This window comes from Gymnodraco acuticeps, unplaced genomic scaffold (assembly GCF_902827175.1).
Source record: "Gymnodraco acuticeps unplaced genomic scaffold, fGymAcu1.1, whole genome shotgun sequence".
NCBI classification, from domain to species: domain Eukaryota; kingdom Metazoa; phylum Chordata; class Actinopteri; order Perciformes; family Bathydraconidae; genus Gymnodraco; species Gymnodraco acuticeps.
In genome coordinates this window covers 1,012,455-1,030,593 of record NW_022990186.1, presented here as the reverse complement: position 1 = coordinate 1,030,593, position 18,139 = coordinate 1,012,455, and the positions used below count along the sequence as shown (strand labels likewise).

The following is an 18,139-nucleotide window of genomic DNA, read 5'->3' as shown; positions in this document are numbered from 1 at the left end:
ATGGGGGCTGCAACGGATCTGATACAGACTGATCCAGATTTCAAATTGAAACGGGTGCTCCGCCTATATGGGCAACTCTCCACCTATCAGGGGAATGAGAGGTTGCGTGGCATGGTACAGCATGGTAACAGCATGGTAACAGCATGGTAACAGCATGGTAACATGACGCTCGTGCCTCGCCCCCAGGAGGTCAGCTGCAGCTCATTTGCCACAGAATCAGCCCTTGTGAAGACAGGGCTGGAATAGAGCGAAATGAGGCATGGCTAAAATGCATGATCTGTTTGGTATTTTGAAAAAAAAACTTCACAGACATGTTTTATATAGGTATGGCCCTACAATATATGTTTCAAATATAGCATGATAGGTCCACTTTAAGGTACCATTCTTTAGAACACGTCAATGATTCTAAAAAACACTGTTTACTTTTACTGATGTAGCAGGATATCTAAAGATCCTTCCATCAATGTTTCTACTTTGGGTGGATTAAACCTAATTCAATAAATTAACAATTGAAAATATGCTATCTGATCTGAATTAATATGAAATCCCTGCTGAATCCATTTGTATTGAATCAACATTGAACTGAAATGGATGTGAAATGTATCTTTAGGTTTCTGTAGGTTCCTAATTATTCATCAAGTCATTTGAGGATAGATACACAGAAGGCTGTAGAGCTCAAAATGGTAATTTCAACCCCCTAAATTAAACCCCCTACAACATTTATTTTCACCAGCAACAAAAAGTAAATCTGCATTTTTAACTTCAATTAAATGTAATGCCAATTGTATCCTATCACATGATACTCAAAATCCATTTGCAAACAAGCTGTCAAGAATATCATTCGGGTAGAGAAAAAATGAAATCGATTTTAATTGTATTATATTAAACTAAATTCGTTTTTTTTCTTTCTGAAGTAAAGTGAAAGATATGTAGTCTAAAAATAATTTGGGCACTGGGCATTAAATATGAGCTCCTGTGGTTTTCCTTTTTCGTTTGTACTACAATTGTTTTATTTTTCTGGGATAACACTTCACTCAGAGCTGCTCTCTGACACGGAGCCTAGCCTGTATCATGATTCATGACACAATACAATTCCAATAATGACACCCCTGTCCACATATTTTGGCCAAAGAGTTATCCATTGTTTATAAAAACAAAAGGAGGCCATATGGAAACCATCTTTACAGAAATGAAAGACCTGGCTGATACTTGATCCTTCCTATTTCAGCTCTCTGGCTGTGCCTTCACTTCTCTTTTAACAGCCTGTGTTAGATTAGATTAGGATTAGAGCTCACCTCCAGTCTGGTGCGGTCCACGTCCCTGGGAAGCTTCACTTTCACTCTATGCGTCACTGCCAGAACTTCATAAGGGTAGATCTGGCACACAGAGAGTAAGCATTGTGGGAGATTTATTAGGCTAAGCAGCCAAGGCTGTTATTCGTAATGTATTACCAAATGAGGGACATTTTACCTTGTATTCTGAGAGGCATGAAAAGAGAGAAAGAGAGAATTAGTCTGCGGGAAAAAAACGTTTTTATTTGAAACGCACACAAGCGTACACACACACACACACACGCGCACACACACACACACACACACACAACACACACACACACACACACACACACACACACACACACACACGCGCGCACACACACACACACACACACACACACACACACACACACACACACACACACACACACACTAATAATTCTGCAGCTGGAAAGATGACATCATCGCCCACATTGTTACCTCCAGTAACTGATCTGGAGCCAGAGCTGCAGGGCTCTGCGTGATTGGTCACAATGTAATCAGGGACTGTAAACTGAGCTAAGATATGTACTAAAGGAAAGATGACACAGGCCGTTTTACATTTTATGGTTTAAGATTATTAAATGATACTATTATCTGGAGGGAAAGGGTCTCTTTTTGGGGCTTGTAATATATTGTGAAATAATATTTGGGAGTTCTACTTAGTGTTTCTATAATAAACATCCATTTATTTGTTTGCTAACAGCTATAGGAAGTTTAAGACATTCAGCACTTTTACTATTGTTTTTTCATATCTGGGTCAGAATTTTTAAATCCAAAGTGTCAAAAAGATTAGAAAGTCTACCGTCCAAATGTCTGCAGGTTTTGCAGTGTGTGCTTGAGTGTATAGTATTTTACATTTTCAATTGAAGCACTGTTAGCACTAAAAAAGCTTGCAAATCCTACCATGAGGAGGAAAATAACACAGAAGAGGAGATAAACATTGTGCATTGATTTTCACTCACCTCTCATGCCTCCCCAGCTTTGGGAGTCTGGGTCCACTTCATCCTCCATCATCTCAGCAGCCTATAGGAACACACACACAAACACACACACACACACACACACACACACACACACACACACACACACACACACACACACACACACACACACACACACAACACACACACACACACACACACACACACACACACACACACCACACACACACACACACACACACACACACCACACACACACACACACACACACACACACACACAGACCCTTCAGACCTCATTCACATGTCCTGGCCCACTTCATGTTGCCAAGAACAGGTCTTCATCGTCAGTTTCACTGCTTTGCCTTTGCTTTGATCCCATTCTTTCGGGTTGACCAATAGGAAGCCAATATGACACATTACTCTGATAGTGAGCTTACATTTCTTAGTTTGGAGTAGAAGGGCAGAACCCTTTCTCACCCTTTGGTATGGTGAGCTTTGCAACACTCCCCCATGAAAGATTACAGGCTATCTCAAGGGGCACGACGGGCTGTTTGTCCGGTCACCTTTTCTTAGTTCTGAGAGGTAAGCGTTTTTCTGATTCTAATTGTTTCTGCGTTGTGCATTGGTCTGTGTCTTCCGTTAACATTTGTTCAATTCAAATGTTAAAGAGTATTTTTTTAAAGATGTCAAAACTCTGTTTTTGTATAACTTTATTAAGTGCACTTGCCCAGTAAGTGGATGTTTAATGGAAACTTGTTCAATAATGTATGACCATTTCTCTACCAACACTGAAAACAATACAAAATAAAAATCCCATTATACCTATTCCAACATACATGTCAACAGTGTCAACACACTAACCAGTCATTAAACAATGAATCTTTTAAAGATTTGACACAGCACAACCTAGTGGTCGCAAACAAAACTTCCAAACACCTCAGCCATTTCTCTGAAGAAGCAGCCAAATATTTACATGTCCTCTTATTGCAACACTTCTGGATCAACCCAGACGCACCTCATTTGCCTGAGTCACAAAGGTAAGGGTCAATCTACAGCAAAACTTGCTGTATGCAGAATGATGTAATTGTTGAACACATCTGGAAATATGAATGATGTATAGTATATTTTATTTTGGGTTGTATATGAGTAGCTCTGGCGAGGGTTTTTTGGTCAATTCTGATGATCAAAGTACATGCTGGGATCCAAAGGGTAAGATTAGCAGAGAGAATGTTAACAAAGTCCCAAGTAATTAAAACACATTTGTGTGAAGTGCAACAGTAATTGTATTACCCATCTGTGTACTGCTCAATCGTTCTTCCAATATTAAAATACATTTTTGTCACGAAAGTAGCAATAGAGGCCCGTGACTGAAACAAGTTATTTTGCATTGATAGTTTTCGGATGATCAGTTAAAGGAAGTGAAACGTGCAATATATCCTTTGGCAATTCTACTGTGCAATAACCATCATAATTGTTTTTGTGCAAAAGATAATTTTGATAATACCTCAAACCTTAATACGTTCATGTTCACTTATCTATTAAATGCTGCTACACATTTGTTTAGGCATGGATTAGTACTTTATTGTCTTTATTTAATTTGTGCTTTTTCTCTATATTTAACATGTTAGCTACTTAATAATTGCTTGCCTTTGTATCTGCTATGTCACATTTGCTGTGGTGCTGTAAATGTCCCGCTGCGGACTAATAAAGGGATTCTGTTTCTGGAGCACCGTGGACCGTATAAAGTTCTCATTTCCTTCTGCAGCTGCAGCTCACCTTGTAGATGCCATTCCTTCCATAGCCAGGTAATGATGCAGTCTTATTGTAGGGGAAATCTGATAAATAAACACATCCATACACATGAGCTATCTATCACTGGATATTGTTGGATTCTTGTTAATGACAGCGGGCTGAATTTGAGATATCCTCACTGGGCTGCGAGGTGTCGGTGGGCAGACTGCAGGTGGACTTGCAGGGGTCCAGCTCCTCAGGGCCCATCTGGCCATCTATCTCACTCTTTAAAATCATCCAACTGGTCCTCTGTGAGGAAGAGAGACGGGGGGGGGGGGGAGAGATGGAGGTGATGGATGATTGGATTATGGCAAAGTATGAGTTAATTCATTAGTAAATGGATGTAAAGTATTTGTAAAGTTTAGGAAAATGACTTGAATAGAGAAAGACAAAAACACGCATCCGCACGTAGACCCACCTTACTATCCTCCCCATCCTGCCAGGATGTTCTAGAAGCTGTGAACACAGTCAGATGTTAATGTGCTAGATCACACATTGAGCAGAGTTTCACTCAACAAGTATTTCAATGGAATTAGTAAATTGCTATGAAATCAACAACACCGACCATTGCAACATTACAGACGGTCTAATCTATCCTGGGTTTAGTAATCATGGCAATCTGTGCTACTCAGCAAATAGACTCTTGTACTTAATGTGCTGTTGCTTGTCCACTACTATCCAGTTAGTGTTACGGAAACACGTAACACTAAACAATGCTTAATAACACAATTCATAAACTGTCTCATGGAATCAATAAATCCTGTAGCCGACACAAACAAATCTCAAATGATTCCTCTCTGTGAGGAATAATAATGACACAAAAATATCCATGGCTCTCAATCCAAACAATGTAAACTAAATTGCATTAAAGCGTGGAGCACCTTTCGTGTCAACATTATTCTAATCTTTGACATAAATGACCAGTTTAAGAGAACAAATTATTTGGACAGCATGATTTTCTTTGCAAAAATTAAGCTTCCTTTTATTTATTTTGGTCAATGGTAATGTCTATGGTGATATGATCCACTAACCAAATACCTGCTAAAGCATTAGCACAAATGCTACACAGTTTTAGCTAAATCACATTGGTAAAAAAACAATGATCTTTTATCAGTTCATAGCTTATCATTGCCCCACACAAATAAGTGTAGTCCATTGTCCATGTAATGTCAATTTATACAACTCCAAGGTTAAATCATTAGATACACTCTTAACCTTGGATAGGAAGATACATAATACCCCCCCACACACACTTTTTGGCAGAGAGCACACACCTTGTCCAGTGACCTCATGTCTGCGTGTACACACTATCAAGGTGCTGACAGCAGTTGTATCCATCTGTAGGACTATGCTGTGTGCAGCTGATTAACCTGTCATATCCAATCAAGAGGAATGTTTACTCGGATGATGTAGCTGATAAGAGATCTATGTCAGGATGTTTTGAGTAACCCTGTCATGTGAACACATATGTTGAGGGCAACTACAATGAAAAGTGCTCATCATAAATTGTCACACACAAACAATGGTGAGGGAAGAAGACACATGACCGAAACAGTGACCGGTACAACAGTGATGCCACCATACAAAGGAATCATGTGCTCAACTCCTCACAGTGGAACACACAGTCATAACCATCAAATGGGCTGGTGAGATGAGTGCAGAGACATGCATGCAAAGGGGGGGGAGGCACAGTTAAGAGCCTTTCTCAAAACTATTTGAATCTGTCTGGGGCTCTATGATAGCCTACTTAGCTGAACTTAAGACACTCAATTAAGAAGAAAGGGGGGGAACTACGAATGTATGTGTTTTTAGGTTTTCTTCCTTGTGTCTCTTTTTATCTGTTTGTTTTTGTTATATTAATTTTTTTATTTATGTATTTGTTCTGTCTTTGTATACATGTATGTATGTAGGTACGTGTATGTATGTGCATGTGTACATGTACACACACGTATGTGTATGTGTATATGTGGGTATACATATGTGAGTATATGGGTACATGCATTACCCTTACTATTCTTTATTCCCTTATCTATACATTTTCTTTTAATATTATCTTCTACAGTACATTACTTTACTTTTAGAAGAGCCTTTCTTACAACCATCAGTCCCAAATGGGTTTGATTATAACAATCTGAAATCAAAGTGTTGCTGTATTGCCATGTCAGATCAACCCTTGATATTAGCTAGAGGGAGGAACTGGGCTCCCTCTTATTAGGCTGACATTGAGCCAACAACTGCGGCTGCACAGGCTTCTAGAAGCAGAAATGTTCAATCATGTTAGAGTCTGGCACAACTTCAATTGATAATGTCACAGAAAGTGTTTTGCTAACTAATGCAAAACATCCCTGGTGACATCACTAATTAGAATGTGGTTAGAATTGCAACATATGTGAATGCTTCATCCTGTGGGGTCACCAGAGCTATAGTGGGTTTAATACCCTCGCTGCAGTGCTCTTACACCAGCCCTATGCATGTAGCTCCATGGATTCTACTGAAGGAGAAATAGATGAACAGGGATAATCACGAGGTGCTGACGGCAGGCGGCATGCAACACATCGTGCAGAGACCAGACCAGAGGATGTTAGGAGGGAGGAGACTGTACCATGCTGTTTGTAGATGGGGGGTTTTCTATAGATATTATCTTTGACCAGAGTCTCTGAAGATGTGAACAGACGCAGAGGAAAGAAAAAGGAAGAAGCCAACATGAGAGGGGGAGAGAGAAAGAAAGAGAATGGAGAAAAACAAGCATGAGTTAGCCGTTTTGAGGGATGAGGTATTTTAAAACAAAGTAAAAAGGGGCCGCAGTTAAAAATCAAGACATTTTTCATTTTTATAATTGCAAATCAGACACAATATTTTTCATGCAAAATATTCAAAAATATATCAATGATATTGGTCTCTGAATTAGAGGTTATTTAATGCAAAACAATTCAATAGTATAAGAAACCACACATTGTCCCCATCAAACAGTATTAGCATTCTTTTTAGATTTTTGAATAAAAAAAGGCCCCTTTTATTCTAGTTTATTCTAATGTTGAGGACCAATGTTTTATGTTAGAGATGTATATTACAGGTCCCTAGCACATAGACAACTGCCGGATGTGCATCTAAAGTATTTCCTTTTATCCAATTCCCTCTAGTTAGAAGACACATTTGGTAGAATTATTTTTTCAAACTTACCCCTTGAAATGCTGTTTGACCAAATCATGGGGCAACATACCAAGTGCTGAGGACACACATGGGGCTAAAGGCTCTGTTTCTATGCTTCTACAGTCTTCACTCATACAACCCACAAATACCAAAGCTGTGGCATAGCAGTTGAAGTTTATAGTCATGGAGAAAGGGGTCCAATGAACAAAAAAAAAACTCATATTTGTGAAACATCTTTTTAAACTGCCAAGGGTTGACGTTTGAACCAGGATTTACAGAGAGCTTCTTATCTTTCAGTCACAGGTCAGGAAATAATGCTACTCGGTAACCTTACCTAAACCTAAGTATCAAGTTACAAAATAATACTTACATTTTTACAAAAGATTGTTATAGTTAACAAATCAGTTGGCAACAATTATTTTGCGAAAGCTTGTATATTTATAGTAAATTGTTACAATTGTATAGCTTACCTTGTAATTCATCTCTATATTACTAATGTCAGCCATATAATGTGTTGCAGGAAAATGAGAGAGTTGCAAGCCGAGCAGTGTGGTTGTTGCCTACCTGGAACGTGGAAATGCCGCGGAGCAGCCACATATGTCGAGGTAGAGGAAGGGGATTTGCCATCAGAATAGGTGGATAAGCTGGGGGGTGCTCCGCCCACTCTCACTGCCTTCAGGGGGAGGAAGTTGGGTAGGCATTGCAGATGAGAGGCAAAAGGGAAAGGGTTTGGATAAAACAAAGGGTGTTGGGGGGCAAAAAGGCAGCATTATGGTAGGCAGATCCTCTTGGAGAGCCCCGAGCACCAGGTGAGCACCAGGTTCACTTGAATATTTTACACTACAAAGTCATGACATTTTTGTGTATTATTATGATTGTCAATAGGATAACGCCAATAAAGGTAACCCTATGTGTTATATGACATGTGTCTAGTTTTTGTGTTTGTTGGGAGTGTGAGATTGTTACATTCATTAACATTTAGCTGACTTCCTTTATGTGTTCCTATTGTTACATCACAGGCAGGCTAGGTGATGAAGGCACTGGCACCCTTAGGCCAAAAGTAATAAACACTCTACATCCAGTTTAGAGAAAGAAACAGCAGAGAGAGAGTTTAACATTGTGCAGGAGAGCGAGTGTTAGCTGAGAGAAAACACACTCTCCCCCCTCAGACAGAGAGGAACCATCAGCAGAGATCTTGGATGAGATCACTTACATACACAGCAAGGCTGTTAGTGTTGGTGACTGATCTCAACACACACACACACACACACACACACACACAACCACACACACACACACACACACACACACACACACACACACACACACACACACACACACACACACACACACACACACACACACACACACACACACACACACACACACACACACACACACACACACACACACACACACACATCACCGTACTCTTAGTGCAGGTCTAAACGATGGGCAGATCCTCAATAAAACATCTGGAGCGATATGGAGCCTGATAGGAGTTGTTCGAGGCTTTGGGAGTTTAGGGAGGAGATGTGTAATAATTTATGTGAGCAGATTAAACATTCGGAAAAAGGTGAAAGCCAATAATTAATCAAAACCTTATAACACATTCACAGAAGGGGGAAGAGAGTTTTGGGTTCATTAACAAAAAATAGGAGAAGTAGGGAAATGATAAAAAAAAAGCATGCATTATTCAGCCTTGCAAGGGCATACACTCTCTCAAGTTTCCAAATGATACAAAACAGCTCTAGGTAATTATTTCAAACAGTTCAGTGTGTGTTACTTCCATATGTATCGCCGGATGATAAGAAAATGGAAATCGGGCTTATTGCCCACTGATGAAAACACTTGAATTGAAGTAGTACAAACTGGGAGTCATGCCCTGGAAGAATCACAAACCGGCATCAACGCTTCTTGCCATATGTCAGAGAGATTGTAACTTTAAGTCAGACTCCCACAGCGCCTTCTACAGTATGACACTTATAAGGGGAAACCTGACAGCTCATTCAAGTTTAAGCCTTTTGTATAAAAACAAATCTTTTTCACGGCATGTAAGGAAAAGTTAAGGCCTTAACAAGAACAACGACCAATGTTTTTTTTATTCTACTGGAACTGGCAACCAAATTACTACTCTGTCGCTCAAGCTATTTCCTTTGTCCCTTTCATCTTTCCCATTGGAGAACTCCCCTCTCAGCCTCTCTTCACTGCTAAGGAAAAACCACCAAAACCCTTGAACGCGTGTTTGTGATTTTTCTGTGCAAAAGTGAAAGCTCCCACTCCTCCTTTTAATCCGCAAGATCCAAGCTAGCATATGTGAAAAACATGTGTTCCTACTGTAAGGGTTCTGTGAGTAAAAGCAAGGCTTTGGAACATTCTTGGTGCAGTAGGTACTGTTTGAAGTAGGGCTTTTCCTTTTAATTAGAAAAAAACACTTTATTTGTTTAAATGCATGCCTTGTACAGTCTTGTCAAACCCTGGACCTTGATTACTTTATTGGACTGTACTGAACATCCCTTTTCAAAGGTAAGGCTGTTGCAGCTCTGGAGGCAGTGGTCCCTTCAGACCAGGTGGAACATTACTTGAGGTAGACCTCTCAAAATAACAATGTAAAAATGGTGATTGAACAATCTATTTCAGGATAAAGCTATTTGGGTTGAAATTAGTTTAACATTAAAGTGACAGCCTTAACCTAATGTTTTAAAAATAAGTCGCTGAATATAGTCAAGAGAGTTGTTTGGCAATGTTCTTGTGCTTCTGCAAAAACAAGACCTCACCAATCATTATCTTCAGCCTCCCTGCACACCGCTGTCATTTTATCAGTTAACAAAACACAAAGCCTCAAATCTCGTTCATAATCACATCAAGGACAAAAGGACAACAAACGAGTGTTCATTCAGGAAAACAACAGGGCAGATCAGACAAAGGCAGGCAACAATGAAGTTATCAACCTCCCTCCGAATGCCAAATGTGTCAGGTTCAAGTTAAACCATGCAAAACAACCTCCACAGACACAAGTGAACAAGCAAAATGAGAACACTGAGTGGTCCAACCAATGTACCTCGATGCACCCAATGAAACCCAACAACACCACAATATTGGACAACAACATCACAAAACCTGCTTTCCATTCCACTGGGGAGGGAGACACAAAGAGGAGAAAGACTTCAGGGGTTTTACCGTTAGGAGGAGGTAAACTGAGATGCAGGGATGTCCTAGCTTTAGAGTCAGGGGGGGGGGTCCTGTTTGAACCCTGAAGGGATGGGCAGATCAGGGGATGGGGAGAAGATGAAGCAAAGGGAGGTGGTTGGATAAGCCTTTCTGCAGGAGTTACAGCGTGCAAGTGGAATGTGCACAGTACTGGTTTGTGATGTTGATTTCAAAGACGATCAAACTGTGGTTACCCAATTGCAACACAGCAGCCCAGGCCTTCCCTTTCTCCTCATGAGTAATGGGTCTATGGTGAACCAGGATAACTAATCTTGAGTGTCCAACACATGGTTAATTTGGTGCTAGACCCCAGCCCATGCAACGTGAAGTTAATTCAGTGGTCATATCACAGCACTCCATTCTTAAAGAACTTTGGTCGAATACAGAGAGGACTGATTTTATCTGCTGTAGGGAAGCTGTTTCCATTTTTCTAGTCCTTAATGCAAGGTTTGTACGTTTTCTTTTCAGCTTGGAGAACATATTAGAAACTGTGCTTTAGGGGCACTATGAAATAATAATAATAATAATAATAATAATAATAAGGATGACAGTTTTTGGTTTTGTCTAGGGTTTGACATCAAAAGAAGTTCTGACAAGTTGTCCACTGTCTGTATTGGACCAGATCTTGGTCAGTCTCCGCGTGCTTTGATACCTCTGAAGTAAGGGATGTAGTTGTGCTGCTGCAGCATGGCCAGGGTGGTGGGGTTCAGGTGATAGGACAAGCCTGCACTGCCCACTACTGGTGTGGGCGACAACTTGCCACCACCACCCCCACTCTCTTCAGCCCCAGCAGGACAGTGAGCAGGGACAGAAGGTGAGTCCCTGGCCACAGTGGAGGGGCATCTAATGGCCCCCACAAGGGTTGGAGGCAGGGGGAGAGAGCTGGAGTCTCGGGCCTGGCTGCTGGGTCTACCCCCAAGGCTTACCTCTGGCCCTGAACGTCCAATCAGATCAAACATCATCTTTAATGGAAGTTGGAAAGTATTGTGTATCTTTACAGTTACCTTTTTGTTGCAATTTAGCATGAAAATAAAAGCAAGACTGATGAAGTTAAACAATGAATGATACAATACATATTTAGATTTTAAAGCCTCTATTTATCAAGCTTAGGAAATTGCTGTATGACACATATTGCACTTAATTAATAAAAGATTCACCTGCTTTTTGCCAAATTAGCGTACTTTCCCTATTATTCAAGCCAATCACTCTTTAGTAAACAGCTGTCAAAGATACAGTATGTATTGATTTTGAGATAATGTTATAGCATACATTATTACAGTATTACTTTAGGTTCGGTTTTATTATACTTTATTGGCAAATAATCAAACTAAATCAATAAAGTAATACTGCATCTATTTATTTTGTATCTGCACACAGAGAAAAACAAAAAACAAGTCACGATGTCTACTTTGTGGTAGCTCTTAAGTCTTACAAGAAGCTGGAGTGATCAAGTCGTAGGTACAATCTGTAGAAGGGATTCTAAACTCTTGATTAAACTTTTGATAGATGATGAAACATATAATGAAGCAATGACAGGTACATATTTACAGCCTAAAAGCAGATATTAACTTAGCTTGACAACCATGCAGTTTTCAGAATATCCAATGGATTTTGACAGAGGAATTTAAGGGTTGCAGCTTTTAATCACGCAGTAGAGAAGCATGTCATTTCATTTCTGGTTTTGGGTATCCGGAAATCTTCTCAGAATACATGAGAATTTCATTTCGGATGTTTGTAGCAGATGTGTTCTAAATATAGTAAGCAAGCATTTTTCCCAATCATCTTGTTTCCTAATAAATGTGCATGTCACCTTACACAAATCATGGCTAATGCTTCAAAAATGCAGAATTCAAAAATTAACCTAGAAGTTTTCACAAAACAACAGCAATATATGGATAACGTCTCTGTGTAATGTGTGTGCACGAGGCTGGTACCTGGACGGCTGTAGTTCTGGGGGGAGCGGCACGGGGTGTAGCGTCCGTAGCCCCCCAGAGAGCTGTTGGAGCTGGGGCTGGAGGGCCTCCGCTGACGGGGGGACTTCTCCCCATCGCCCTGGAAACACAAACACATAAAGTAAAGAGGTCAGTGCTTTTGTGAAAAAAATAAACACCCTCACTCCATAATCACCCCATAATGGGACGGGTCAATCAAGGCTTACAAAGATCTAGGTTATACTGTATATACGGAGGTTAAGGTTAAAGGTGGGGTAGGTAAGTTTGAGAAACCGGCTCGAGATACACTTTTTGTTATATTCCATAGAATGCTCTTAACATCCTGATAGCAATGAATATCTGAAGTGCTTTGGCAAAACATCCATAAAAAAATGTCATCTGTGGAAGCTGTAGTACTGTAAAAAGCACGACCAATCATCTGAGCCGGCCCGGCTAAAGTAACTGGATGGCCTACCTGCCTGTCAGCCTTCCATCTGGGCACAAACTTATCTTGTGCCCTCATTGGTCCTGTGCGCGTTGTATGTGTTGGAGGAGGGGCTCTGTGAGGAAGTGGCAGATTTGTTCCGGTTGGGTATTTTCAGATTTTAGCGCACTCAAGCTGGTTTCTCCAAAATTACCTACCCCACTTTTAAGGTTAGTTTATTTGTATAGCACATTTTAAGACACAGAGGCAATTCAAAGTGCTTCACATAGGCATTTAACACATAATAATTAAAAACAAAACAAACACATACACAAAAACAAACAAATAAAAGACAATTCATAAAAGTGATAAAATACTGTCTGCAGCTAAAAGTGCAACGATAAGGCACGGTTAAAGGATCTCAGGATAGGCTGCATTAAAAGGAAAGGTTTTGAACCTTGATTTAAAAGAACCCAGGGTCGGGGCGGACCTCATCATTTCAGGCAGTTTGTTCCAAGCTTGTGGTTCATAAAATCTAAAAGCTGCCTCTGCAAATGTAGTTCTGACTCTGACAGAGAACATGAAGACAGACATCACTATATGTCATGTAAAGTTAGCAGTGGACTAATACAAAAGACCATTACACTCTCATCTTTACTTCAAATCTCTTTCCACTCATTTGAAGGTTGGCACACAATGCCAAGATATCGTAAATGTAAAAATCACTATACTTTGGAATAATTTCAACCAGAATTTCCCCTGACTAGTACATGAGAAACACGGTGCATTATAACTCATGTTAGGAGGACAGCACCTGCAGAAGGAGCTGTCAATATCTCCCGGCTCTCATTGGTTTTCTTTAGCTGTTTTCTCATCCAAAAGGAAAAAGTGAAAGAACAGTGCCCTTAGAAGAGAAGCTCTTCAACAGAGGCAGAGGAGCATTATTTTACTAAATTAAAGTTAATTAGTTACATCTGTACTTATGAATTAGGAGAAGAATGGACTGATGTTGGTGTCTCTCTGGTGTTTGGAGTAAGCACCTACACCTGTCAGCAATGTTTTGAAGCCCATGTTAACAAACAGGTGGATACTGGACCTTCAGATCCAGGGGCATCAACCCAGCAGAAGTAAGACGGCTAGGCATTTCGTCTGGTCGTATACCTCTCCCTCGTTAACTTTTCAAATTGAAAAGGAATAAAATGCAATCCCATGGTCCTTTTTTGTTTTGATGTTGGTTGTGGGATTGGCTGTTACAGCCGACGACACCACAATGTCAACCAACTATATTTCAAAAAAAGGGGAAAAGGTTTGCTCTGCGTACAGGTCAATGGGTTGTGTTTGCTTGTACCCTCCAAAGATGGCTGACTTTCTATTGATGACGTCACATTCCTATTCCCTATAGCAGTGTGTTTTTACAAATACAATGTTATCATAGCTGATGCCAAAATTAAGAACTTCAGACCAAAGTCTTCAAGAAATTACATTACATGTTACTGTGATTCTTTAAGCAAGTGAACATATTGGCCTCATTAGTTGAAACAGTGTTTTCTGTGTTGGTCATTTAAACCCCTATTAGCCTTTTAAGAAATCCATTCGCTGAAAAGATCTTCATTCAGAATTTTAACCCAGATGCAAGTCACCCCCACCTTCCGGACGTGGTGCATTCAATTACCTCAGAAGGGGTAGAAGGAAACAGCTGTGGGGACTGCAAACGAAGAAGAGGAGAAAGCCAATGATTAAGACAACTCATATGTTATATGAGAGTTATTATTGGCTTTTTGTGTGAGAAAAAGTCGCTGAATGACTGTTACTGACTTTACTGTCAGAGTGGGTGACAATGATGATGTAGGGATAGCTAAATTAAAATGAAAAACTTGTATCTATGTGGGATAGAAAAACCATGAAACCTTTTGGGTCAATTAAATTGCTTGAAAGAATAGAGCCATTGTCATCACTTGAAATAATGTGCATTAAAAATGACTGTATTCTTATTATATTTAAAGAGTATAGGGCCCTCTTGTGGCAACACAGTTGTGAAACTGCGATGCAGCCTTTCATTGGGTTGTACATACTTATGTACAAATTCTTAATGAAAGATGTCATAGACAATTTGAACTGTGTGGATTTTCAGAAAGAGATGTAAAGCTAGAAAGAGGAACTGAAAGAGGAATAGTTGAGAGCTGTGAGGGGCTTTACCTCTCCGTAGTGCCTCTCCTCAGACGGGAAGCTGACATACGGAGAGTAGGACAGCATGTCTGGCCGGTCGATGTTGTAGATGGCCTTGGTCTTTGGGAGGGCTGCCAGGTCCTTGTAGTCTAGCATCTCCTCTCCGAGTTTGGCCTGGCAGCAGAGAGAAGAAACACTCCTAAACAATCAATCAATCATGTTCTGGAATATTTGTTTTCTGAGAAACATGTATTGGACAGTACGACAGATCATTCGTATGCTGCAGGAAACTGAGCATCTCCTGCCTGGATGTGAGGAGTGTGTGTGAGGAGTGGATGTGAGGAGTGTGTGTGCAGTCTTACATAGATGACTCTGCTGGGGGAGCCTGAGGCGCTGGAGGCTGGGACCGAGGTGATGCTCTCAGAGGAGGTCCGGGTCACCTGACACACACATTGAATAGATGAGATGCACACAGGTTAGGCCAGGTGACAAAAAAAAAGAGTTATTGATCACCGTTTTTATCCATTAAGGGCATGCTTAAGATATTTAGATCTGATTTACACTTTAAATCTCCCATTTGTCTTGTCCTTTAAGCAAACATATTAAAGCAGTTCATTATGTACATAATCAGTTTTTTACCATTGTAATTAACAAACTAGGTTTTTGTTGTTGTTATCCAAAATCTAAAGTTACATCTTCCAACTATTCAAAACACTAGATAGATTCCATTTACTAATATATAAAGGTTCAAATGTTAGGTTAAATCTAAGTATCTACATTTTAAATCATTTTTTATAATTGTTTCCCACCAAAGAGCACATTTTTGTTTCATTATGTTGGAACAGCACATTTGTGTAGCACAGTGAATTATAATTAGTGAAGCTCTGCCTAACGTGGGATATCAATCAGTTGTGTTAAATCACATGTTGAAGGCCCTTTCCTTTCCTAAGGCCTCTGTTTCTGACCAGTTGTGTGCGTGTTAATCTCTTCATTCATCCTACAGATGCAGGTACTGAAACACATCACTCATGTTAGAGCATCCTGTACGTGCACAGACTGATGATCAGCATGGGACAGCATCATCAGTCACTGACCAATCAAAGGTCTTTAGACCTGCTGGCTGCTGCTACATGGAGCAGCTACAGAAGCATGCAAAGTACTTAGTGCCCAGCACTTAGTGCCAGCACTTAGTACCCCCATGGAACTAAATACAGATTGCGTTCGCACCGGAATAAGTTCCCTGAGGGAAGATAACGCAAATGAAGCCGCTGCCGTCACTTCTTCTTCTTCTGCTTTGGGTCTACTGGCAGGCCGCAAACCACTTCACGGCCACCCGAAGTCCTCGGCCCGGAAGTCCCCGGAGTTGGGGACTGGCTTCAGTAGAAGCTGCTGGGAGTCCCAGCAGCTTCTACTGAAGCCTTCAGAGTAAATCGCCAGAATGCCGACACCTCCTCATCTCCCACCGCTCCCATGTTTTTTTTGTGTTGCCATAAGTTAGTCTCTCTCCGTTGGTGCGCATGGCTAATGCTAATAATGCTAATGCCAGCAAATACAATGGCGGCTTCACAAAACTTTTCAGAGTTTTACGGGGCGTGGTTTGCAATTCGCCCAGCCAATCAAAATTGGTACTTTTTTCTCCTTACCACCTCTCTAGCAGGCACTAAAAATGGGGGTAAAAGTTCCGGAACTAAGTACTCTTTTTGGTGTGAACGCAACATTCCAGGCACTAACGGAACTAAACGGGAAAAGTACGAGTAAAAGTACTCCGGTGTGAACGCTATGGTGTCAGCAGCTCTGAGAGCCCATGCAGCAGATGGGTGGGGGTGAGGGGGTCAGGTGGGATGTTCACACCAACCTGCTGCTCAGGGACTTCAGTGAGCTGGATCCGGACCTGCTTCTGGGAGGGGGAGGGGTTACGATGAGGGGAGAAGGATGGAGATGAAGGAAGGGCAGATACTGGATGTAAAGCTGCAGGGTTCTGATGAAATGCTAAAACAATGGCTGTTGGTTCTGAACTGTAAATAACCCTCCTCTCTGCTCAAATCCTGCATGTGTGTACTGTTTGTCTTGAGGATGATCTTGTCATTTGAATAGCTTGGTGAATTTTTGTTAAATAAATCCAATACTAACATTAAAACGGCTGCTCTAATATTACTTTTATACTGTGCAGAATCCATGAATGAGTCATAGACTAAAATGTAGAAACACTGTAGTGTTGAATATAGACAGAGCACTTTAGTCCATGTCTGATGATCACTACATATCATTCAAATGTTCATTTAGTCTTTCTGACTATGACTGTGATTTACATTAGATCTCTTTTATATAAACAAATACATTTTAGACATTTAGCAGGCTTTATCAGGAGTCTGGAAAGTTGTTAACGAATTTCGATTAGAGAGGTTCAATTTAATTACTTTTGTGTCCTTAGCCAATAATTTGAAGCAATTTTCCTCGCTTCATTATTAGCTGTACAATTAAGAAACCCATAATATCTCTGGAAAAGTAATTATTTTGGCTCTTTGTTGTCTTCTCCACCCACCTTGCTCTTCTCCTCCTGCTTGGCTGCTTGTCTGCATGGGGGGTGCCATATGGAGGAGCCTGAAGACACAGAGACGTACACAGTAACTGGGATTATTCCCAACATTTCACCTGGGTCTAAAACTGGCCAACAAATCTGGTGAGACACTTTAAAGTAATGGTGGAAAAATAACTCAGATCAAGTAAAAGTTATAATACCACAGTGTAGAAATACTCTGGAATAAGTAAAAGTACAAAGTATTATCATCAAAATTGAAAAGTACCAAGTATGTAAAATGCAAAAAAAATTAAATAAGAACCTGCATAGAAACTGGTACTTAAACCTGAGTAAAGAGAACAATATTTTATTCCAAATTATAGTTGAGTAGAAGTATGAAGTAGCATAGAAAGGAAATACTCAGGTAAATTAAGTATCTTAAATATTTACTGAAGTGCAGTAATTGAGTTAATGTACTTAGTTACTGCCCAGCTTGTGAGAAACCCAACAACCAATCCCTGATCCCCTCTCTGGTGCCAGCTGATGGTCAATATCATGGATGGAAACTTTACTAGAATATTTTCTGTGTTTATGATTCAGGCCTAAAAGACTAATGATAACACTTTGATTTTTCACTTTCAATGTGTGCTTGGAGGTCATTAGAGGTCATTTAGATTTTTTTTGTTTAAG

At 40.3% G+C, this 18,139-nt stretch overlaps 1 protein-coding gene across 1 annotated transcript in view; it reads right to left on the bottom strand.

Annotated features, from left to right (window-relative positions):
• Positions 1–425: 425 nt before the first annotated feature.
• The window catches only part of ablim2 (actin binding LIM protein family, member 2), a 68,965-nt gene continuing 51,251 nt past the window's right edge, over positions 426–18,139 (bottom strand). The window contains 16 exon segments of the mRNA XM_034217856.1: positions 426–1,376; positions 1,471–1,478; positions 2,279–2,339; positions 4,036–4,094; positions 4,191–4,299; positions 4,469–4,506; positions 6,653–6,706; positions 7,765–7,849; positions 7,851–7,873; positions 11,063–11,344; positions 12,345–12,462; positions 14,438–14,470; positions 14,962–15,105; positions 15,294–15,371; positions 16,787–16,828; positions 17,474–17,532. Of these exon segments, the coding sequence (XP_034073747.1) occupies positions 1,269–1,376; positions 1,471–1,478; positions 2,279–2,339; positions 4,036–4,094; positions 4,191–4,299; positions 4,469–4,506; positions 6,653–6,706; positions 7,765–7,849; positions 7,851–7,873; positions 11,063–11,344; positions 12,345–12,462; positions 14,438–14,470; positions 14,962–15,105; positions 15,294–15,371; positions 16,787–16,828; positions 17,474–17,532 (1,301 nt within the window). The 3' untranslated portion in view covers positions 426–1,268.